At 45.8% G+C, this 24,720-nt stretch overlaps 1 protein-coding gene across 1 annotated transcript; it reads left to right on the top strand.

The window, feature by feature from the left end:
- Positions 1-213: 213 nt before the first annotated feature.
- Positions 214-18,490, top strand: F2r (coagulation factor II thrombin receptor). Its single transcript, XM_031360150.1, has 2 exons — positions 214-542; positions 14,419-18,490. Exons 1-2 carry the CDS (start codon positions 455-457, stop codon positions 15,606-15,608), a joined length of 1,278 nt encoding a protein of 425 aa, XP_031216010.1. The 5' UTR covers positions 214-454; the 3' UTR covers positions 15,609-18,490.
- Positions 18,491-24,720: the final 6,230 nt, after the last annotated feature.

Raw genomic sequence — 24,720 nt, 5'->3', positions numbered from 1 at the left:
GACATTTAGCTAAAACTCCAAACTTGGCGAGCGCGGCCAGACGCCAGGAAGGAGGAGAGACTTAGAGGAGTACCACCACGGGACAGTCCCCGTCTAGCTGCACATCCCAGGAGAGTCATTGAAGCGGCCGCAAGCGCTCTCCGAGGACCCCGAGGGGCTGAGTCACTCCCAGGCTCGCGGCTCAACTACACAGGGCGAGACTAGGGGAGATTGGGGAGGAGCGAGGATCTGGTGGGGAATCCCGCTTGGGTTCCGGAGCGAGGGGCTGCGGGCACGAGCGGAGGCTGCGAGCACGCGCACAGCCCTCGGGGCCCCGCCCACGCCCCTGAACCGCCTCCAAATACTCAACCCCCGGGCCGCGCAGTCGCCTGTAGTCACCCGCTGGCTCCCAACAAGCTGCTGGAAAGAAAGTAGGCGACGGCGGGCGCCGGGCCGCGCGGGCAGCCTTGGGACAATGGGGCCCCGGCGCTTGCTGCTCGTCGCCCTCGGCCTCAGCCTGTGCGGTCCCTTGCTGTCTTCCCGCGTCCCTCAGAGCCAGCCAGGTATGAGCTGCGGGTGGGTGCGCACGTGGGGGAGGCTATCAGAAGTTAAGTTGCGCCAGCTCCGCGAGGAGGAGCTCCCGGCTGCAACCCTGCCTCAGTTTCCCCCAGGAGCCAAACAGTTATTTGGGCCGAGATCTTAGAGGTTCCCCTAGTCACATCCATGTGGGGCGCGCCCCATATCTTCCCCACTCCCCGCAGGGCCGATGCTCTTTGGGACTCGGTTTTGGAGGGTGCAGTCTGCGGACCACCCGGTGTTGGATCCGGAGGAGGAGCCCGAGGCTCCGCGGAGCGGTCTCCGCAGTCGCTTTTGTTGTCATTGTGTGGCCTGTTTTGCAAGACCACCTCCAGAAAGAAAGGGTCTTGTGATTCTGTGCTTTCGGTGTACAGTGGAACCACTCTCCTGAAGTTTTTGCTTTGATGGAACCTCTCTTTTTTGATTTACAAGGAGGGAAAAAAACGATGTGAAAGAAAAATCCAGTCACACAATAAAAGACTGGCCGGCCCCCTGCTCGGCCTGATACCCAGGAGGTGATGAAGGTTTCTGGTTGCAGGGAGTGGAGTGGGTCTTTGTTGAAACCTGTTTCTCTGGATGGAGAAAAGGGACCCCTCTTCAGAATCAGGATCCCCTAGAAACCATCTAGTCTTAGTTTTTCTCAATGGAATTTCTCATCTACCGCAAGGAGGTTGCCTGCCTCCAATATATTCATTACTTACAGTGTACTTTTAAGTATCTGTCTGTTTGACCAAATAAATTAATTTGGTCAACTTATTTCGTCAGATATTTTCTCCTCTCTCCAAAGTAGAGGCGTTGCCTGTAAAGTTCCTAATTGTTCTGAATTTCTTAGTAGGGATGCGCTGTTAGAAACCTTTAGCCAGTTTTGTTCGGGTTTTTGTTATCGCTGAAAGAATGTGCAGTCCGGTGCTCCCACACATCAGGATTAAGAGGTGACAAAGAGTAGGGTGTTTCCTGTTCTATGTCTTTACTCAGTGTGAGCTTGAGTGATGCTCATGGGAAAACTCAGAACACCACAGAGGGCCCCCAAGTTGAGCAGCAATTAACCAGCCTTCCTGTGTTTGATTAGCCCTTCTTAATCATCAGCTGAAGGGGGGAGGATGCAAAGTGTTTGTGGAGGTGTGAGTTCACATAACTTTAGGTTACTTCCTCGGTTTTATTTTGGGGTGGGCCTTTTAAAATATAGACTATGAGATCTGGCCAGCACAGCGCATACATAGGTGTGATAAGGAGACATTTATCCCCTTTTGCTGATTCTAAAAATGAGACCCAGAGAGATTGAGTGGCCTGCTTTGGAGGGAGGGGAGTTATAGGAGTGGTCCCCCTACAGTGGGTGCCAGCAGTAAGTGAACTCACAAACCCAATCAAAAATAAATCTGCTTCTCCTTACCTCTGCATAAAAAAGAGAATAACTGTTGGTAACTGTGGCCAGGTGCCTTGGGATTTCAGAGGCTGCTGTCCCTCTCTGAGGCCAAGCCTGGTTTCTCAGCCAAGAAGAGACAGGCCCCAGCTTCACTCTGCCTCCCTTTACATATTCCTCACTTCACCCAGTCACTGTAATCGCCCCTCAGGAACGATGATGCCCTCTCTGGGGTCACCCCGACCAGCTGACTTTTCTCAACTTCGCATGTCCTTTTAACCTTAAACTGCTGCTCTGTAGGAAGCCCCGCCCTACCAGCTCCTGCCTGAGTCTGTCTTATGAACTTGCTCTTTTTAGAGCCCAGGACTTGCTTCTTTTCCAAAAATCTCCTTCCCATTCACCTTCCTCTGTTCCCCATGACTCTTCCGTCCTTGTTACCCTAGCAAAATGGAGTTTAGCTGGGTTCTAAGCGAAAGGACCCCAAGATAATGGGATATCCCAGGAACAACCTGGGTGTCTGATGTTGCTACTCTCTTCATTTGGGGCTTGCATCCTTTTTTTCCCTTGTAACTCCTCTGTGTCTCTCTCTCTCTTTGTTTCTCTCTCTCTCTTTCTCTCTCTCTCTCTCCTCACATTCCTCCTTATTTATTCCAATTGAGATGAAATCCACAGTCATCCACTCTGAAGTCCAGTGCAATTAACACTTCCTCCACCAAGTCCCAGAAGTTGCCACCCCACAAGGAATCCTGTGAGCAGTCAGCCCCTGGTCTCCCTTTCATCTGCTATACGTAACAACTACCAGTTTGCTCTTTGGATCTGTGGATGTACCTGTTCTCCAAATGTCACCATCCCCATGTGGCCCTGTGTTTCTAGGGACAAGTCCATTCACTAGGGTTCCTAAGTCCCTAGGGTCCACTTCCACAGAGGCACCATGGGAGCACCGTTATCGTCAGGAATTGTGACTTGCGTACGTGTTTACCATGTTGCTAGTGTCTGACTCAGTGCCTTCTGCAGCCGGACTTCTCTGTTACCTGGTTTGTGGATTCTTTTTTTTTTTTTTCCTCTTTGCTTTTAGTTTTTGTCTTCTTGTAGTAGGACTGGGAATTGAACCTAGGACAGGCTGTGAGCTGAATGAGTGTGCTGTCATTGACCTATATCTACATTCCAAGTTTCTTAATACTCGAATTAACTTTCTGAGTTATTATCCTGATAATCTTATAAGCACGTCTACACACAGGTAAAGAACTAACATAAGATTTTTAAAAATATTCATATACTTACATTATAGATCATATATCATATGACATATATCATATATAACATATAATTTATATATTATACATTATACACTATGAGCCACCTGTTCCCATCCAAGATACCTGTTTTCCCTATCATGATTTGTTGTTGCCTATTCTTTTATTATCTGACACCAACTAGAAGTTCTATTCTTAACACTATGTAACAATGTGAAAAATTATGACAAAGTTGAATATGAAGGATTTGGATCCCTCCTTTGTGGATTCTTTTATTCAGCTTTTTACTACCTCTTGCTAGAACTGACAGAGTAAATGGCATTCCCTATAAGCCAGGTATTTTTCTACGATCCCCTGCCCACCATGTCCTCCCTTGCTCTACTAAACCCACTAGAGTTACCAAGTTTATGGCTAGAGGAGGAGTTATGTGCAAGCCTGTGTCAATAAGTTCCAGTGTTATTGCGGGAGTGCCCCCTGCGCCCCCCACACACACACACACACAGTACTAGGATAATAGTCATCCACAGGTGCTAGGATGGGAACTTAGTCCCTTGTGGTTTCTTTGTAGCAAGTGTTCTTACTCAATGAGCCATCTCTCCAGCCCTGTTTGTTTTTTGAAATAAGATTTGCTGTGCAACACAGGCTGGCGTTAAACTCAAATCCTCCTGCCTCAGCCTCTCAAGTTCTAGAGTTACATGAATACACTACAATGCCCAGAGGTTTGAAGTGAAGGGTTTTATCCCTGCATCCTTATGTCCTGCACATCCCCTATAACCTTGTGTGTATTATTGGCTTTCAAAGGTAGCATTGCTGATCTATGAGTTGCACATGGCAACAAGCAATTCTGCACAGCTTTAGGGAAAGACATTATTGAATGTCTGTTTAAAGTTTGTGACAAATTGCAGATTGGATTTTAGAGTACTACAGAAACATGGTTTCTGTTTTGTTTTGTTTCTGTTTGTTTGTCTTGTTAGCCAACCATAAGTAAGAAATATATTTTACTTTGTGGCATAGTTGGAGTATGCATAATAACATCATGACACCCATGTGACTCCAGCCTCAAGTTGTCTAGACACCTCAGGCCTCTGTGGGCAACCACATGCACGTGCACACACCACCCCTAAGACACACACACACACACACACACACACACACTACACATAATTACAAGTAAAGTAAAAATATTTTAAAAACGTGTAGCAACCCTACAATTGGATTTCATAACCATTGCTCAATCTCTGCTGGAATTTTAACCTAGCATAGATGGGACAGTGATTCGTCCCTAAGGAGCAAATTCAAGGCCTTGCCAGAAGAGCTGTGCTTTCTCAGAAGTGTCATTTATGAATCTCTGTCTTGTTGAGGATCCATCATTTCAGTTCAGGTTCACTGACTGCAGAAAGACTGGGGTAGAGAGACAGCTGAAGTCTGGGAGGGACTGTGAACCCTGGACACACTGATTGAGAATTGGTCCTTTATCTCTTGCAGTTGATTAGAGTGTAGACAGTGGCTTTCCTGGAACAGGAATCTTGGGGGTGGTAATTCAGACCAGAGAACAGACCACAGGGATGAGAGTGGTCAGGGAATCACAGGGGCTCTCAGGGAGGCCTTCAAGCATCCTAACCCTATATCTGTCTCCTGCCTCCAGGCCAGAGTCCTACAGACGTGTGTGTGTGTGTGTGTGTGTGTGTGTGTGTGTGTGTGTGTGTGTGTCCCTGACCCTTGGGAACACTACCATAACTTCCTGTAGCGGGCCTGCCCGCAGCTTGTCCTGGCCTGTCTAGAAGCTCCAGGGCGTGCCAGAGAGGCAGCCTCCAGGACATTCTGCCTTGAACTTTGCCTTACTGGTTTGTTCCCCTGCTCTTCTTAGGTAGGCCCCATCCAGAACATCCCATTAAAGATTCCATTGGAGGGTCCAGGGAGGATGGAGTTGAGCAGATAAGAGGACTTGGCGTGCACGAAGAAGGCTCTGAGTTTGAATCACGTGCACCCAGCCTCAGCAGTGGAAGATAGAAATAAGCAGATCTCGAATGTTCTCTGGCCAGCCAGCCTAGACAAAACAGAGAGCTTTCCATTCAGCGAGAGATCCTGTCTCAAAGCAGCAAGACTAAGAGCAATAGGCAAAGACTCTTGCTGCCCTACTCCAGCTTCTACATGCACAAACGTGGATGTACGTTCTCACACTGTCATGCACATGCACATATATACTTATACACACATACAGAAGGTTTTTCACTGTCCACCTCTGTGGGTGTTTGTCCCCTTCCTATGCGTGTCCAGAAGGGCTGAGTTCTAGACAGGGCTTGGTATATGGCCAAAGCCAATAAACTTCCAAATTCCCAAGCAACAGAAGATTTGACCCCAAAATAAATATAAAAAAAAAAATGAAAATAGAAGGCAGATGGTTCATTGCAGTCAAAGGGTATTAAGCCTTCAAGCCTATCTAAGTTCAAGTCCTGGCTGCTCACTTACCAGCTGTGTGATCTTGAATTAGTTACCTAGCCTCTCTGTGCCTCTAAATTGTTATTTATAAAATAAGGTTGTAGGTAAAAGCAAGGGACGTGTCTGGTATTTAGTGGGTGTTCAACACATGTGAAGGTTTCCTGGATTTTTTTTCCTACATACTAATTTCTACATATTCCCCAGAACCTTTAAAATGTTAATACCATCCAGCCATGGTGACATACACCTTTAATTCCAGTATTTTGGAGGCAGAGGCAGGCAGATCTCTCTGAGTTCAAAGACAGCCTGGTCTACATAGCAAGTTCGAGGCTAGCCAAGGTATGTAGAGAGAGGTCTCAAAATAAATAAATAAGATGTTGATACTCCATGATTTCTCTAAACATAAAGCCATATGAGAACATTCAAGAACTTCCCCCCTTCTGCACTAAGGCAAAAACAAAAAGCCAACCCCAGAAACAACAGTGCATTCATTTGGGGCTAGAAAGATGGCTCAGCAGTTAAGAGCATCTGCTCTTGCAGAGGACCCAAATTTGATTCTCAGTACCCATGTCAAGTGGCTCACAGCTAGCTCTAGGAGGACACTTGCTCATTCACAAACACACAGAGAACACACATGCATGCACGCACATAATTAGAAATAAAACAGATGCTTAAGAAACACTCTTGGGGCTGGAGAGATGGCTCAGCAGTTAAGAGCACAGGCTGCTTTTCCAGAGGTCCTGAGTTCAATTCCTAGCAATCACATGGTGGCTCATAACCATCTATAATGAGATCTGATGCCCTCTTCTGGCATGCAGGCATACATGCAGGCAAAACGCTGTACATGTAAATAAATAAAAAAACAAAACAAAAACAACAACAAAAAACCCTCTTAATTTCTAGTGACAAGTAAGTATCATGAATACTTTTTTTTTAAAGATTTATTTATTGTTATGTTATGTGAGTACGCTGTAGCTGTCTTCAGACATACTAGAAGAGGGCATCGTGACTTAAATACATGACTTAATATATACATACAGTTCTAGAGGTAAGAACTCTTTTTTTTTTTTTTTACCATAAATGCAATATCATCAGAAGAAAGTAGTGGACAATTTCTTTAGTGTCATCCACTATGCAAATTGGGCAAGTTTCCTGACTGTCTCACAAATGCTGGTTAACATTATGTGCAAACCAGGATAAAAGAACTCCACCGCTGCACTTGATCTCTGTGCTGTCCAGTCTTTCGGCTGTAACTGCTCCTTACCCTTCAGTGCTGGGGATCGAGCCCAGGAGCATCACGGCTCCGCCCCTTTTACTTGCTATTTATTTGTCTATCTCGAAGGCTTCCTTACAGCTGCACCTGATTGGTTGCTTGGCTGCAGCTTGATGAGATTCTCCACATACAGTTAATTCTGGAGCACATCCATCATCATTTATTCTATGAACAAAGCGCTCTTCTTTGGCCAATGGGAGGGAGCCCAGGGTATTGACCTGACGCTAACAATACTCAGAGGTATCCAAGGTTGTGCAGTGCATTTCCTACTCCAGATCCGAAAGAGGGCATTTCCAGGGAGCAGGTGTGGGCTATGCTGGCTCCTGCCATGGGAAAATGGTGTTTGAATTGGAGGGACTGGATTCCAGAAAGGCTGCAGTGTTACACTTGTGTGCCTGGTTTCTGCCATGCTTCTCTAGTGTCCTCCTCCCTGTCATTCCATTTGGCCTGTGAAATGCAGGCCACGGCTAACCTGCTCACTGTGGCAATGTGGGCAAGATCCTGAGACTTCAAGTTAGCTAATTCCCCAGAAGGGTGAGCACTGGAGCAGAATAGTGAGTCACATTCGAGGCTCTGGCACAGTGAAAGGTATCTTAGTCCCCCTCTGCTTCCAGCCAGATCTCAGCAAAGTCAAAGAGCCATCACCTGACACTAATTTCAGGTCTCCAGGTTAGTCTGTGTTTAAGCCAGATAGCAATATGGTATATTCAGTATCAAAACTGAAGTACAGCATGCTGGTAAATGCCTGTAGTCCCAGCACTCAAGAGGTGAAGACAGGACGATTGCGAGTTCAAGGCCAACCTCAGCTACATAGTGAGTTCAGGGCCTGCCTGGAATGCAAAAGTTGTCTCAAAACCACTAGGGGTTTTAGAGAGATCTTTCTTAAGTAAAACTTAGCAAGAGCCAGGCAGTGGTGGCGCACGCCTTTAATCCCAGCACTTGGGAGGCAGAGGCAGGTGGATTTCTGAGTTCGAGACCAGCCTGGTCTACAGAGTGAGTTCCAGGACAGCTAGGGCTATACGGAGAAACCCTGTCTCAGAAAAAGAAAAAAAAAACTTAGCAAGAAATGTAAGACTCTGCTTGGCAGTGGAGGCGCAGGCCTTTAAGTTAATCCCAGCATTTGGGAGGCAGAAGCAGGTGGATTTCTGAGTTCGAGGCCAGCCTGGTCTACAGAGTGAGTTCCAGGACAGCCAAGGCTATGCAGAGAAACCCTGTCTCGAAAAACCTAAAAAAAAAAAAAAAAAAAAAAAAAAGAAAAAGAAAAAAGAAAAAAAGAAAAAAAAAAAAGAAATGTAAGAATCTACTTTGGACCTGCACAACGTTCTCTGTAAGACAGAATTTAACTTTGCTTTGCTGTGGCTACTGCTCAACAAGCAAGGTGACTCCGAAGAGCTCTTGGCCAGCTGCCGCTTTCCCCTTCACCTCTGAGTCATGCTTAGACTGTAGGAAAATCATGAGCAGACTCAAATCCCAGCATGAGGGTCTCGAGTGTGTTGGAAAATATGTAGCCACCTAGCCTACACTGAGCGGTTCAGTGACATTAATATAAAATAAGAATACTTTTTTTTTCTAGCATTTTTTAATTTCATAAAAACTGACATATCAAATCCAAAGCAGGAAGAAAGGGTACTGCTTTAGGCAGTGATATTTAGTTGAGGGATTATACATTCTTCTCCATTCCAGACTGTAAATACCTTGTGTTCCCTGAGGTATAATGTTTCTAGGGTAAATACTGGGCTGCTGACAAAGGACGTGCTGAGAAGGGCATGTCAGAAAACAGTATTGGCAAACCCCGGGGAGTGTTGCTTTCAGACCACGTGACAACATTCCATCTGCTCAGCTAGATAAGTGACTTCAAGTCATGTCCCTGTTCCTAGTAACATGGAGGTCCCTACATGTGTGTTGTGTGTGTCGGGGCATGCTGGTAAGCACTCTACTCTCCCTGTGCATGGCCAGAAACCCTCCATCCAGCCAGGCTCACAGAACTGAGCATCAAAGAATTTCCTTGTGTGTCCATGCTCACTCGTGTGACAGCTGGATCTTGGAGGTAATTCTGGGTTTCGTTTTCTGAAGTTCCAGGACATCTTCCATAATGGCTGTGCTTCCAGCTCCAGCTGGTGCCTACGGTTCTGGCTTCTCCAACACTCTTGCCAGCATTTGTTAATCTTTCATTCTTCATGGTAGTCATCCTAATGAAGTAAAGTGATCGCTCGTGGTGGCTTTAAACGGCAATTCTGTGACGATTAGTAATGCTAAGCTTTTTATTACATACCATTCAGACACTTTTTGTATTTATTTAGTATTATCTAGATGTCTAGTTAGCTTCTATCCCCTTTTTCTTTTTTTGAACAACTTGTTTTCTTCCTAGTGAGTACTTGGTTCCTTAGATATTTCGACAGGAATCCCTTTTCAGATAGGACGTGTGATCTGTAGTATTGTCTCCCATCTGTAAGGTATCTCTCACTGATGATGGCCCCTTTGCTGTTCGGAGCTTTTGTATTGATTCCATTCCATCTATCTGCTTTGGCTGTCTGTGCCTTTGGATCAGCTTTCTCTTCTGGGTTTCCTTATTATACCTGCATAGTTTCAGGTATTAGGCTTGAGTCTTTAGTCCAGTTGGAGTTAGCATATCTAGATGTTGAGATAAGTGGAAACGGAGTGCCCAGAGATTTCATTTTGTTTTTATTCTATGTGTATGGGTATTTTGCTGGCATGTATGTCTATGTACCACAAGTATACAGTGCCTGTGGAGGCCAGAAGAGGATGCTGGGTCACCTGGAACTGGATCTAAAGATGATTGTGAGCCACCTTACAGACACTAAGACTTGAACTCTGATCCTCTGGAAGAGAAGGCTCTTAATGACTGATCTGTCACTTCAGCCCAGCCCCAGAGTTTATTTTTGTCTAAATAACAGTTCTTTTAGTTCATTGTTTCCCCCTGACCTCTGCAACCCCCCCTCTGGCCACCATTGGTATTTTTGAAACAAGGTTTCACCTTGTAGCCAGGATGGCTTGCATGGCAGCCCAGGTTGGCCTCAGTGTTTCAGTTCTCCTGGTTCAGTCTCCCAAATGCTGACATTACACATACCTGCTACTGTGCACAGCTGCCTAGTTATTTTTTTGCTATTATTTATTATTGGTGCAAGGGATTAAACCCTGGGCCCTTTACATGCTAGGCAAATGTTCTGTCACTGAGCTAGAATCCCAGCCACTTAATTCTTGTTATACTGAATCATTTGAGATTGTATTCTGGACATTGGGCTATGAAGACTCTGGATTCTAGCACATTCCTTCACAGAGTATTGATTATTGGCACTTTGCATTAGCAGTCAGTTAATTTGGCTACCATCCTGAGCAGAGGCTCAAGTATCACTTCAGGGTGGTGGTGGTGGTGGTGGTGGTGGTGGTGGTGGTGGTGGTGTTTTGGTTTTTTTGAGACAGGCTTTCTCTATGCAGCTCTGGCTGACCTGAAAATAGCCCTGTTGACCAGGCTGGCCTTGAACTCAGAGATCTGCTCCCCTCTGCTTTGTGAGTGCTGAGATTAAAGGCATGTGCCACTCTGTTTTAAAGACAGGGTCCACTATAATCCAGGCTGGCCTTGGACTCTCCACCCTTCTGCCATCAGCCTTCAGGGCACTGGGATTGCTGGTGCTGGTGGTGGTAGTGCTGCTGGTAGTGGTGCTGGTGGTGCTGGTGGTGCTGGAGGCTTGGGGATTTTGTTTTCTGCTTATCATTAGCAGAAATTGTATGTAGTGTGCATGACTCAAGTGTTGCCCAAACCCTCGAGCAGAGCCTGGGTGTAGTGGCATATGCCTTTAGTCCCAGCCCTTGGAAGGTAGAGGTAGGTAGATTTCTATGACTTTAGGACTAGCCTAGTCTGCACAACAAGTTCCAAGGCAGCCAAGGTTACCAAAGACCACAGCCTAGAGCAGATTTTGCATTGGAATTTAGGACTCCTTTCCTGAGACTTTTTTTCCTCCTTCCTGATTCCTTCCCAGTGACTATGGAACTTGTGACCAACCAGCTATGTACTGTGACCTCCTTTGTACTAATTTGCTAGAGTTTAGGGAATGCAGTAAACTTTGGAGACTGAGAATAGCCAGAGTGCCAGAGAAAGCATATGCAGGCATTTTTTTTTTTCACTGTTATGGGAGAGAGGTGGTTACAATTTGAGTTAGAATTCAGAAAAGCAAGCAGGTTCAGTGATGCTGGTGATGCTGCATGCTGGAGCTCTAAACACCTGGATCGCTTCAGAGCAGAAATTCTGTACACGGCAGTACCTCTGCGCTGCGTGGTGGAGCTCTGTAAGTGGTAGAAGCTCTCAGTACCTGCATCACGGCACAGCAGGAACCCTGTAAATGGCTGCATCAGGGAGGGCTTCTAGGAAGGGTAAGTACATCGTCACACTGAGGGATAATTATTCCGCCCATCTCCTTAGCATGTCTTGCAGCTTTCCTGGGAAGTGGTACCCTGGCCGGTCTGGTTACTGACAGGCCCCCGACAGATTAACTCTTCAGGGGGAGACAATAGTAGGTGATCTTATTTTAGGAGCAAATCAAAGTGTCATCTCCACTCAGGGACAGAGGTAGGACTCAAGTTCCATTCCACTCAAATTCCAGAAAACAGTGGCTTTCCCTTAATAGGCTTTAAGAAAGACCTGACACCCACACTTTTTTATAGGATGTTTTAAATCTTAGGGTTTTGGGGGGCAATTGGGATGATTCCCTTTCTAGTGTTAGCCAGGAAAAAGAAGGCGGGGTCCAAAATAGATTATAAGAGAGGGGTCCATTATAAGTGGCTTCCAAGGTGACTAATTCCTCTCTAACTACCTGATATCTCCCATTCAAGATTTAAGATCCTTTAGAAGGTGGGCTGGAATTAGGACTTAGAAGGTGTTAGGATCTCCATTCATAATGACTTTCAGACCTTAGACGGTGATAAGGGAACCCAGATAGATCCTGTTAGACCTTGGCAGGGCCTTCGAGTCTAGATCAGCTATAAAGGAGATATGAAATCAAGACAGCACTTCAGTACACAAGATCCAAAGACTAATAATAGATCGCGCCAAGATTATAATCGACAGAACCCATTTCGACGTGAAAACTCAGAGGTCAGTCCCAAAGCTCTTCACCAGAAGCGGCTGGTGATGCCTTGGTCTGCAGCTTCAGTCACACCTTTGTGTACAGCATCTAGGCATCTGTGTAGAGAGAGGATAGCAAGAGTCCAGAGCAGAGCCGGGGCCCTAAACACTTCGGGCATTCGTGGCCTGCAAAGTGTCCATAGTACCAAGAACATTTCCAGCTCTGGCCAAGGACAAATGATGTGGCACCTTGTCCCTGAAACTGCCAGTCAGCTTCCTACCCACTGTCCCCATCTTACAACAAACAGTGCGACAGAGTGTGTCCCCTACTGTCTGGGCAGCACCTCCCTAAGTGCCGTGAGCCCTGAGATCAAGGCTCTTTGCCCTCACATCACACTGTCCATCCTTGGGCAGATTCTCCAGTGGACACTAGCCATGTGTCTTCTCGTTTCATTCAGTTCTGACATCGTTCCTGGAAGATAGAATCAGAGCACTGAGTTTAAGGGTTCAGCCCATAAGACTGTCTGTCTCAAACATAAGATACCCAAGCCTCAACCTCCAGAACTCAGGCACGCTGTGTATTAGAGCTTCCTGTAACTTCTACACAGATTCCATAATCTGCTAGAGCGACTAGCTCCAGGAACTCAGAGAAAAACATCACCTATGCTTCCCGTTTATCAGAAACGAGATTACAGAAGATGCTAATGAATGGCCAGGTGGGAAAGGTACACAGGGCACAGTATGCAGACAGGAGCAGGTGCTCCCCTGTCCTCCTGCCAGTCATGCCTCGGGCTTTCATGTGACCAGCCCCGATTCTGAAACTATCTAGAGGCCTTGAACCATGGGTCAGCTCATCAGCACACAAAGGTGACTCTTATCCTGGGGACTCTAAGAATCTTATCTGTATGCCAGGAAGTGGACAGAGAACAGGAACGCGTCCCAGGGTATCACTGGCTTTGGATCTCTCTCAAACTAGAAGTCACCGGGAAGGGGGAAATGTCTGTCATCTTATCCTCTCAGACCTACCCTTCCCTACCTGTGCCTGCTACTGTCCTGAGCCCCGTCAGCCATTAGTGGGCCGTAATGGGGAAGGAAGCACAGCAGAGCCTAAAGTTTTATTCCAAGAGGATTGTCTCTGTGGGATGCTTCATAGCTGTGTGGGAGCAGAGCTCAACATTGTGTTACAGATTTCAGAGCCTCCCTGAAAGTGTGCATTTTCAAGAAGTTTCCCCAAAAGAGAACAAAACCCAAATCTGAAAACCCACGGCACTTGTCCAGTTTCCAAGGTTTAACCCTGGGCAACCTCTCTGAGAGAGAGGCATAGCCAGCCTTTGCCACAAGCACCCCCAGCGTCGGGGACTCTGTGCCTCCTGTTTGCACTCCTCAGCTCCCCTGCACCCAAAAAATAGAGGATTTTAGCAAAGCTCTGCTCCCGAAAGCCTGCTATCTGACTGGTGCCTTCAACTTTTCTCTGGCTAACATTTCAAGCAGATAATCTTGACGGAAGGAGGTGTATATAACTGAGCCTGTACTTAGACATCTGGTTGATACTCCAGAGAGCCTGGTTCGCCAGGTACGCACCTTGAAACCTACAGCATCCTGGAATAAGGCCATGGCCTGGTGTGAGTGATCAACCACATCTGCTAGACTGACCTGCTGGGCAAGGAGGCAGGATGCTGACTGAGGGGGTCCGTGCCTCCTGGCTGTGTGAAGAGGTAACTTTAGGGCCTCTACACCTAGATAGATAAGGCATCTATGGCATCCTACTTTGCAAGCAAACTGAAGATAGAGGAAAACTATTTTGGTCATCAATTTGGGGAGCCTTGGGTATTACTCTGAATGGCCCCTCATTTTGTGGCCTGTAGAATTTCCTCTCTGCTTTCTTTGTGGATTTTTCCATTGTGAAGGATGAGTTTCTCAGAATGGCTCAAGCTAGCTGGGCAATAAAAGAGAAGTCATGGAAACTGGAGGCAAGCTGTACATACAGGTGGTAGGGTACAACTGGGGAGAAAGCATGGCGGGATGGCTGGCAAGGTGGCTCAGCGGAAAAAGACACTTGTCACCAAGCCTGTTCAGTACCCTGGGTCCACATAGCAGATGGAGAGGACCAGCGCCCCCTCCACCCTGTGGCATACCTGTTTTCTCCTACCGTAGAAATAAAATGTAAAGCAAAGCATCGTTGGATCTTTCATGGTAAGTGAGGTTTTGGAGTGACCTTTCATTCATTCCCCTTTGTCCTGTGGAGCAGCAGAGTAAGAAATATTGTATCCAAGCAAAATGTTGTGCGGTATTCCAAGCTGAGTGCATATTCACTAACAAAGTCCTTAGTTCATCTTTTCAGCATCTGAACCTAGCCATCTGCTCCTGGGGGATATTACAGAACACATGCATAAGCGCACCCTCTGCTTGTCGCTGCTGTGTGTGTATGTCACTCATGTTCTCAATTTTCTTCTTTCAGAATCAGAGACGGTGAACCCCCGCTCATTCTTTCTCAGGAATGCCAATGGAGATGCATTTGAGCGGGTCCCCCTGGGGGACGAGGAGGAGGAGAAAAATGAAAGTGTACTGCCCGAGGGCAGGGCAGTCTACTTAAATAAAAGCCGCTTTCCTCCCACGCCGCCTCCTCCCTTCGTCTCAGAAGATGCCTCGGGATATCTTACCAGCCCCTGGCTGACGCTCTTCGCGCCCTCCGTGTACACATTTGTGTTCATAGTCAGCCTTCCTCTGAACGTCCTGGCCATCGCAGTGTTTGTCTTGAGGATGAAGGTCAAGAAGCCGGCCGTGGTGTACATGCTGCACCTGGCCATGGCCGATGTGCTTTTCGTGTCCGTGCTCCCCTTCAAGATTACCTACTACTTTTCCGGCAGTGATTGGCAGTTCGGGTCTGGAATGTGTCGCTTCGCCACTGCAGCGTTTTATGGTAACATGTACGCCTCCATCATGCTCATGACCGTCATAAGCATTGACAGGTTCCTGGCGGTGGTGTACCCGATCCAGTCCCTCTCCTGGCGCACTCTGGGCCGAGCCAACTTCACTTGCGTGGTGATCTGGGTGATGGCCATCATAGGGGTAGTGCCCCTTCTCCTCAAGGAGCAGACCACCCGGGTTCCTGGACTCAACATCACCACCTGCCACGACGTCCTCAATGAGACCCTGATGCAGGACTTTTACTCGTACTATTTCTCGGCCTTTTCCGCTATCTTCTTTCTTGTGCCGCTGATCATTTCCACAGTCTGCTACACGTCCATCATCCGATGCCTTAGCTCCTCCGCGGTTGCCAACCGGAGCAAGAAGTCGCGGGCTTTGTTCCTGTCCGCTACCGTGTTCTGCATCTTCATCGTCTGCTTTGGGCCCACCAACGTCCTCCTGATTGTGCACTACCTGTTCCTCTCTGACGGTCCTGGCACAGAGGCGGCCTACTTTGCTTACCTCCTCTGTGTCTGTGTGAGCAGTGTGAGCTGCTGCATCGATCCCTTGATTTACTACTACGCCTCTTCCGAGTGCCAGAGGCACCTCTACAGCATCTTGTGCTGCAAAGAAAGCTCTGATCCCAACAGTTGCAACAGCACTGGCCAGCTGATGCCGAGTAAAATGGATACCTGCTCTAGTCACCTGAACAACAGCATATACAAAAAGCTATTAGCTTAGGGAAAGGTTCCATGAAAAACGGTTGGAAAGTGAGCAGCCGGGGAATCCCATTAGTTCCTGGCAAGAACTGTATTTACTTCAACACCTAAAAAACAACCAATGTCTGATTTGCATGCATACTTCTTTACAAGTGCTATCAAGTGTATAGATTGGATAATTATCAGCCAGGTGATGGGAACACAGGTAAAGGCTTCCAGGGTTGCTAGTGCTACAATAGTAACTGGATGTCACTTCTTATATATCTAGGTGACTTTAATATATATGCACACACACATTTGCCATGCAGGAGGGAATCTGCGCTTTGACACTTTCTTGTTTATTCCCTGACCATTACTATGGAAATAATCTGATTCTCTGACTTAATAAACAAAGTCTGGACTGGTGGTTGTTAGTTAGCACTGGGCAGCTGAAGGTCCTAATATAGGAAAGGAGTTCATAGTTTAGACTTAACACAGCTTTTGCCTATATATATATATTTTTTTCAAATTATTTGATAATAGTGTTTAGTGATGGAAGGATGAGACAGTATTACCTGTGTAGGAGAAGGTCTTGAACATACCATAGTTTAAGAATTAGCAAAGCCGTTGGGAAGCCCGTTTTGATATGGGTAACAGTTTTTGGCAATTTACGTACTTAATACCTGGACCAAGACTGAGCATAAGCCTCATCAGGACTATAATAAACCTTTCAAAGCAACCAAGCTTGATAACAAGACACAGCCACTTGCGTGGAGGCCTCTGAGCATCAGGTACATCGTACCCCTTCGGCTATGCCTCCCAGAGAGCAGAGACGGGGACCACCAGGCCACTCCATCCTGCTAGGATTCTCATTAGCTGTGAACTGACTGTATCTATTAGAAATTGGCAAGGTAGGGTATGCCATCTTGAGAAAAGATGCCTGCACATCTGACAGTTTACATCCAGTAGCTGTCCTGCAAGGCTGGCCCTTGCACAGACAGACACACCCATGTGCCCTGGTCACACTGTTGGATAGTGGGTCCTAGACTGACTGACTGTAGAAGAATAACTGAGTGCTGCTCTTATTCAGGCAATGCAGAGAGCTGGCATGTGGGCAGCTGTGATGTGTGCACTGCACATACATCATCGCACATAGTAGTTGTCTCCAGCTGGATCTCACCAAGCATATTTCACAGAAGCCAGGCCTATCAGCTAAACCGCTTTGGATATCTGAGTTTCTGGTTCCAATAGCTGTAGATTAGGATAAAAACACAATACAAGATGTATATTTTTAATACATAAGCCCCTTCGGTCCACAATAATTAGACATTATTTATTTACAAATGTATCAAAAATTACTCAAATCAGCCAGGCATTACGGCACACACCTTTAATCCCAGTACTTAGGAGGCAGAGGCAGGCAGATACTAAACCATTTTTTTAAGAAGCTAGCAAACAGAAAAAGTTTTACTTAAGTCCAATTTTAAAAATATATACGTCAGTTTGGTTAAGAAGAAGAATAATAAAAGGAAATAAAATTGATTGAAATTGATTGAAATGTAGAAAAATTATTCTGAATCTTAAGAGTTATTGAAATTATTTTTAAAGCATTTTTAATGCCACAGTGACTAACAAGCATATAAAATCTTCATCCCTTTGACAAAGTAATTTGAAAATTAATTTAGAACATATCCTTTTCCTGATTAAAAACTATGTTGGCATTTTAAGCAAATAAGAATAGAAAGGGTGTTTATTTAAGAGAACAAAGTATTTCCAAATACTGTAGAATAGCTTCCATGAAAGTCCTATGGTTGTGCAGTTAACTTGGTTCCTGTGTTGATTTATCTAAATCACTGACTCCCTTGTCTTGTGTTCTGTCTGTGACTTAATGTAACTGTTATCACTGCGCTTGTGAACTTTTATGTCATTGTTTTGTGTACCCCATCTTTTTTTAAAAATATATTAATAAACTAAAAACATGTTTAGTCTCTGGAATACATTATTGCTGTGGACCTCGGTGGGACTGCACACCACTCCTTAGTGAATAGGTGCTTTACAGTCCTGTAGCTAGAGTGAAAAGGTCAGCAAGGGTTGAGGAGGCTCCCCAGAGGCTACAGGTTAGGGATGACGCTCACCAGCCAGAGACAGTGAGGGCAAGCATAGTGAATCACTAGTCTCTGCTAGATGACCCTCCCACCCCTTCCTGGCTCTTTCCATTTGCTGCTCCAGCATGTGTGTGTGTGTGTGTCTGTCTGTCTGTCTGTCTGTCTGTCTGTCTGAGTGTGTTGTTAAATCTGTGTTTACATACCTATATGTAGGGGCACCTTCATCTTTACCCTACCCCCTCCCACATGCCCTCCCTCACCATCTTACCATGCCACAGGCACTTCCCCTCGTACTGTTCTCTCCTCATAAATTCCACATATGAGAAGACTGCTCCTGGGCTCAGCCGCAGAGCCAAATACTGAGAGCATCAGGGTGATATCCCTCATAGATCAGCTTCCCTGGGCATGGAGAAGAGATCTAAAACGCTAAGTGAAGAAGTGGAATACATTGAATACAGTGTGGTTTTTGCAAAGGCATTCGTTGGATGGTTATCTTCCCATTTTTTAATCCCCTTTTTGTAAAGTTGATTATAACGTTGAAAACAGACGGGTTTTCTGACTTACAAGCTTTGTGAATTGAATCTACAGTAATGTTTTCGTATGAGACATTTCTGAGGTGGGCACTGAGCATTTGTGGGGCCTGCCCATCCTGCATTCATGGTGAGGCAGGGATATTGTGCATTCCCAGCAAGCCTGATGGAGGTTGGCAGAAAACGGACAGGAATGCCACCTCTGGCATTCCCTGGGGTGAGAAGGTGAAGCCGAAACGGTGCTCAACCCCTGAGGATTGAAAAAAATCAATGAAGAGTTTTTTAGTAAAGTGTTTCTAGACTCATGGTCCTTTTTTAAAAAATTACTTCATCTAAAGAAGCATTCTGTTAGCACAAAGAGTTGTCGACATGAATTTCCCAAAGCCCTACATACAGTATGTGAACCAGGGGGGTCATATCATCTCTGACTCCTAGCATTAGGACCCTGCCTCTAGTCAGAAAGCAATCTTAAAATTTCCTACTATAACTTTTCGAAATGCATTTGAGCTCAAATAACACACTTGAATTTTATCAACAAAAAATGTGCTTCCCGCCTCCAAGTCAAAAGCAACATTTTTTGAGGAAGTGGGACATTCATTTGGCTGTTGAATATGCAGCTGGACATTTTTAGGTTGCATTTCATTTGAGGAACTTAGGGAAGCAGGATGTCCTTGAGGAAGCCCTGAGTTTTAGAAGCTAGTGGAAAGCATTAAACACACTTTATGAGCCAGCCTTTTCCATCCTGAGGCCAGGGCTTCCACACACAGCTCATCTTCACACAGGGCCGTATGAAAATGAAGAGGCACATTACACAAATGTATGAAGCCCTCCAACAATAAACTAAGGGGGAAGGGCTGCCTCCAGCAGTGGTCACTGGTGCTTTGTTGTCAAACCTTTCAAAGTTATTAGACCAACTGTGTGTGGGGGAAGTTGCCCTCAGGAGAAGACAGCTCGAGCTTTCTAAAGGAGGAGCAGTTAAGTGAGTTGCCATCTGAGACAGGACAGGCATTCCAGTGCAAGCCATCCTCAGAGACACCTGTAATCTCAAAACTAACTGGAAACACTAGGAAGCTGTCTCTTTGACCTTTCCTGAGAGTAAAGGTCAAAACTGACCTTTCCAGCTGGGTTTTCCAGAGGCCAATTACAGCTCATTGACCTCCAAGGTAGACAGCAAATGATACCCACTGAGCCAACCTTTAAAAGAGATTGTAAAAAGATGCAAATATGGGCCAGGGCTGGAGAGAGGTCTCAGAGGTTAAGAGCACATATTGCTCTTTCAGAGGACCTGGGCTCACAACTACCTGTAATTTTTGTTCCAGGGAATCCAACCCCCTCTTCTGACATCTGAGAGCATCAGGCATGCACATAATACACAAATCTACATGCAGATAAAATGTATTGCATGTGTGCTGTATACTGTAGTGCTCTGACCCGAAGAAGTTCAAGAGAATTGTTTTTAAGTATAAATTCCCAACTTCAAGGAGACAGAAAAAAAAAAAAAACTGCATAGCGGCTCCCACACGTAATAACAATGCGCTGAAGGCTGAGGCAGGAAGGTCACTGAGAGTTTCACAACTGTGAAAAGTTCTAGCCTGTTTTGGGCTACAGTGTAAGATCTTATCTCAAAAGAGAGGTAGGGAGGAGAGAGGGAAGGAGGAGGAGAAAGAGAAAAAAGAAAGTAGAGGAGGAAGAAAGGAAAGCAGAAGGGAGGAGGGAGAAAAGACAAAGGAGGGGGCAGAGAAGAAAAAGGAAGGAAGGAAGAAGGAAGAAAAAGAAGGAAGGAAGGAACAGAGCAAAGGGGAAGGCAGAGAAGGAATGAGAATTAGAGTGTCAGGAAAGATAAGATGAAATGGGAAGAATAAAGATGGTGAAGAAGAGAATGGGAGACTAGAAAAGAACAAGAAGGAGGGGAGGAAAGATGGAAACGGAAGCAAGACATATATAAAGCAAACAGGAGTAAACGGTTTTTCCACACTATTACTGGCCCCCCACAACAAAGGGGATCCACACCTTGAAGCAATAGAAACTATAGAGTAAGCAGAGTCCAATCTCTGGGTACCGTGTGGCCCACCGGTCAAGAAGTTGTATATAAAGTCTGCTTTTCAGCCAGCTCTGCCTACAGAGAAGAGATGAGAACTTGCTGAGTGAGCATCATCTCTAGCTGCCGGAAGAGGCAGTTTAAAACAGCAGCAGTCTCCGTGGAAACATCCTGGCCTATGGAAAAGCAGTGTGATACTGCACACCTCTAACCCCAACACTTGGACAGTTGAGGAAGAATTGCAGGTTCAAGGATAGCCTGGGTCACACAGCAAGACTTGGTCTCAAAGCGGCTACGAAAACCAAGAAGTGAAAATGAAAAGCCAGTGTTTGCACCATGCTGTCCTGGGGACTGACTAGGCAGTGTGCTGCTTTTCTACACACACATGGAAAGCCAGAGGTCAGATTCAGCGGCATATTGGATTTCCGATCAGACATCATTTGTGGAAGCATTTTCCACCCAGGTGGCTGCCTGTTAGTTCCTTAAGGAAATGACTCATAGCCAGTACGGAGAACAGCCTCAAAAGCTGCATCTACAGTAGCCTGAAGCCAGGGTTTGGGATCAGGGCAAGCCTGGCTATCCTAATGACTTCAGCATAGACCATAGTAGCAGAACATTTCCAAGGTACTACTGGGCAACCCACTCAGGGAGCTGAGAGCACCACCGAGAGGGAGACAGTCCACACTGCCACAAGGTGCCACAGTGCGCAATGCATTGTGGTCCACATTGCAGTGGACCCACAATGCAGTGCGGCCCAGTCGCTTAGCTAGCCTTTGCTTCCTTTCTTTATCCCGAGACGCGTAGTACTCTTGAGTGGCTGAGAGGATGATCACCTCCCCAAGAATGAGACAAATACGTGCCTTCCATTGAGTTTTAGATGTTTTTATAGTGCTGTGGAATTAACTAAACCTGGACGTTCCCACATGATCCCCAGGCTCTTTTCCACCCAGTTACATCTCCAGACAGGTTTGTGTGTTAAACACAACATATAATAAAACTTAGTTAAGTAACACGGGATCAAGGGCCTCAGACTTAGAAAAAGTTTTAGCAGTTCGGCCATATTTAAGGAAGTTTCGGAAACTTTACGTCAGTACTGAACCACTAGAGAACTTCTAACCAAATCAATCCCCACCCCACACCCAAGCACTGTGAGTCAGAACCTTTGGGAACTGGGTCGGAGCATCAGTCAGAACTGTTCACAGTCACCTAGGATTCTAGTGGGTAAGCCAGAGTTGATAACGACATTTTAAACAAAATGGGAGCCGGCAGAGTATTCGCCTGGTGTGTGATAGCCTCAATTCCCAGCACTACGAAATGGCTCAGCGTTGCCATCTGGGAATCTTCTGAAGCTGCAGGCTCCAAGCTGTAGGCCTGGGTTTGGGTCTGAGGCACATGACTCACAACATTCCAAGAAATGTTAAAGTTGCTGGTCTTTGAACTATGCACTGTGTAGCAAGACCTTAAGAGCCAGCTCTTGCAAAGTCAGCTTGTTTGGCGGTCCAGTCATACTCAGTATAGAATTCCTTGGTCCTTAAGATAATTTTCAGAGCAATTGTTTTATTACAATAAAAATGAAGTGGTTTTGTTGCTGTTGTTTTGAGACAAGGTCTCACTGTGTAGTTCAGACAATTCATACATACGTGCATACATACATACATACATACATTTATTGGTTTTTCAAAACAGGGTTTCTCTGGCTGTCCTGAAATTCTCTTTGTAGGCCAGGCTGGCCTCAAACTCACAGAGATCTGCCTGTTTCTGTCTCCCAGTGTTGAGATTAAAGGTGTATACCACCACTGCCTGGCTAGGATTCATACTTTTTATCCTCCAGGCTGGCCTCCCGGGCACAGGGATTGCAGGTAGACAGCACCATACCCACTACACTGGGGCAGTTTGTAAAGTAGCAATAATGTATGCTTAGTTCAGCTTAATTCAAATTTGTTTGAGGTGCTACCAATCTTCCTGAGAGTTTTCTCCCTGGTTGGTGTTTAGTCTGTGGCTATGCATTGTAATGCTAAGTGCAGGCCCCCAAGGCCTGGTTGCCACAGAGATGAGAGAGTCTGCAGGAAGGCCCCCAAGTTATTTCTGGTTGGTGAATAAAGATGCTGACAGCCAATAGGTGGGCAGAAGAGGCATAGAAGGAGGGGGTGTAGACTGGAGGGAGTGTTAGTGTTCCCAGGCTTGGGGTCAGACAAGAATCATGAAGAGGAGGAGAAGGTGGATAGACAAGAAAGCTACCATAGGTTAGGTGAGTCATGAGATAATGGCCATGTGGGTTAGCTAATTGAAGTTAAGAGCAGCCCAGATGAAACATGGCAAATTATATAATGGGATTATCAGCTGGGAAATAAACATAATGCCATAGAGGATAGATATCTGCCCAACTCTTGTGCTGATTAAGGCTTATTGTAAATATAAAGGTTGTGTGTGTGTGTTTTTTATCCAGGAACTAAATGGCTAAAGGTGGGGGAAAAAATAACAGTTTGGGATTAAATATTTTCTACAACACTCCCTTCTTAGGTTCTTTTGGGGCGGGGGGGGGGGGGGGGGGGGGGGGGGGGGGGAGATAGTTTAAAGTGCTCTAATCTCCACAAATCTATGGGATCTTAAGAGTGTTGACTGTGCTTTTTAGAAATAGTACCCAGCACATAGCCCAAGTGCCTAGAGGCCAGAGAACAGACGTGAGTGCTTCTCACCATCTGGCTGAAAGATGGTGACCTCGAGACCACCCATGCTAGATAATATCAGGAATGTCAGTCTTGCCCATGCTGAGATGGTGAGCCATAATACAGACCCTGAGGCAAATGACTCAGCCCAAGGACCATCAGTAAGGATCAGTGACTCCCACAGTGCCTGGGAACAATAAAGGTCTGAGAGATCCACTCTAGAAATAAGCATTTGTAGCACATTAAAAAAATCACTGGGACAAATTCTTTATTCTTAGAGTGGCTGGGGAGGGGAGTGGGCAGGATTGGGGGAGGGTTGGGGACGAGGCGGGGGACTACTCAATGATGAAAGCAGAAATTGTAATTTGTTCACCAGCATTGGAAAAAAAAATCACATAATTCAGCTGCCTAAGGCTGGGTGAGATGTCTCAGTGTAATGGGACTTGCCATGCAAGCCTGGGGACCTGAATTCAATCTCAGGAACCCACCAGGTAGAAGGGGAAACTGATTTCACAAAGTTGTCTTATGAACCACATTATATATATGTATGTGTGTGTGTGTGTATGCATATATATATATGTATATATATATATACACACACATATATATAAATGCTACACAATATATATATAAAATATAATCCTGGCTTCTATCCAGTTAGCAATAACTTTTTTCTACAAAGGCTACAAAGAGACCCTAATAAACACCTTCCTAGGAATGAAGGACACAGGCTTAATAGTATAAATGCCAACAAGGGCAAGATAATGCAGGTGGACTTGTTTTTCATAGGCAATCTCCCAAAGTGTCACCAAATTTAAAGATGTTCATGGCCTTTGACATAATGGTATGACTTCTAGGAACCTGTCCTCAGGAAATAATTACAAATAAGACCACCAGTTCAAAGCAATAGGATCCTAGTTGTTAACGCTACCTTACTAGCACAAATGGCAGAAGACTAGAAACCCTTTAGATGTTCAGTCCTAGATGTCTCCAGAGACTACGATACTCATTGAAAATGGTATGTATTGGGGGCTGGCGAGATGACTCAGTGGGTAAGAGCACTGACTGCTCTTCCGAAGGTCCTGAGTTCGGATCCCAGCAACCACATGGTGGCTCACAACCACCCGTAATGAGATCTGATGCCCTCTTCGGGTGCTGTCTGAAGACAGCTACAGTGAATTATACCGGAGCTAGTGGGGCTGGAGAGCAGCCACACACATGATGACTCACGGCCATCTGTACAACTACAGTGTACTCATACACATAAAATAAATAAAATAAATCTTTAAAAAAAAAGAAAATGGTATGTGTTACACTGGGCATGGTGATGCGCACGCATAATCCCAGCACTTGGGAGGTGGGCTAGGAGGAATGCTGTCAATTTAAGGTTAGCCTCTGCTCTACAATGAGCCCATGCCAGCTGGGGCTACACAGTATGACCTTGTCTCAAAAAATCCAAAAATGATATCTACTATATATAAAGGCACAAAGAAATGCATGTAGCATTAATTAAAAACAACTCAGTGACCCATAGATAATGTGACACAACAATACTAGGCTATTTTCTAGCCTTGATAGGAGATGCCTTTGTCCTACTGGAACTTGATATGTCAAGGAGGGTTGGTAGCCATGGAAGGCCTCCCCTTTTCTGAGGAGGAAGGGAGGAGAGGGGATGGAGGATGGGAGGAGAGGGGGGGGCTGGAAAGAGAGAAGAGAATGCTGTGGTGGAGATGTAAAACACATAAATATTGACCGGGCAGTGGTGGTGCATGCCTTTAATCCCAGCACTTGGGAGGCAGAGGCAGGTGGATTTCTG

Source organism: Mastomys coucha, unplaced genomic scaffold (assembly GCF_008632895.1).
Source record: "Mastomys coucha isolate ucsf_1 unplaced genomic scaffold, UCSF_Mcou_1 pScaffold8, whole genome shotgun sequence".
Taxonomy (NCBI): domain Eukaryota; kingdom Metazoa; phylum Chordata; class Mammalia; order Rodentia; family Muridae; genus Mastomys; species Mastomys coucha.
This window is presented reverse-complemented; position numbering and strand designations above follow the sequence as displayed.

What these genes read in the sequence shown, in the direction of transcription:
- F2r (XM_031360150.1), top strand. Translation starts at nt 455, where the DNA reads ATGGGGCCCCGGCGCTTGCTGCTCGTCGCCCTCGGCCTCAGCCTGTGC. An exon ending in CGTCCCTCAGAGCCAGCCAG is followed by an intron (nt 543 to 14,418) that starts GTATGAGCTGCG and finishes TTCTTCTTTCAG; the next exon opens with AATCAGAGACGGTGAACCCC.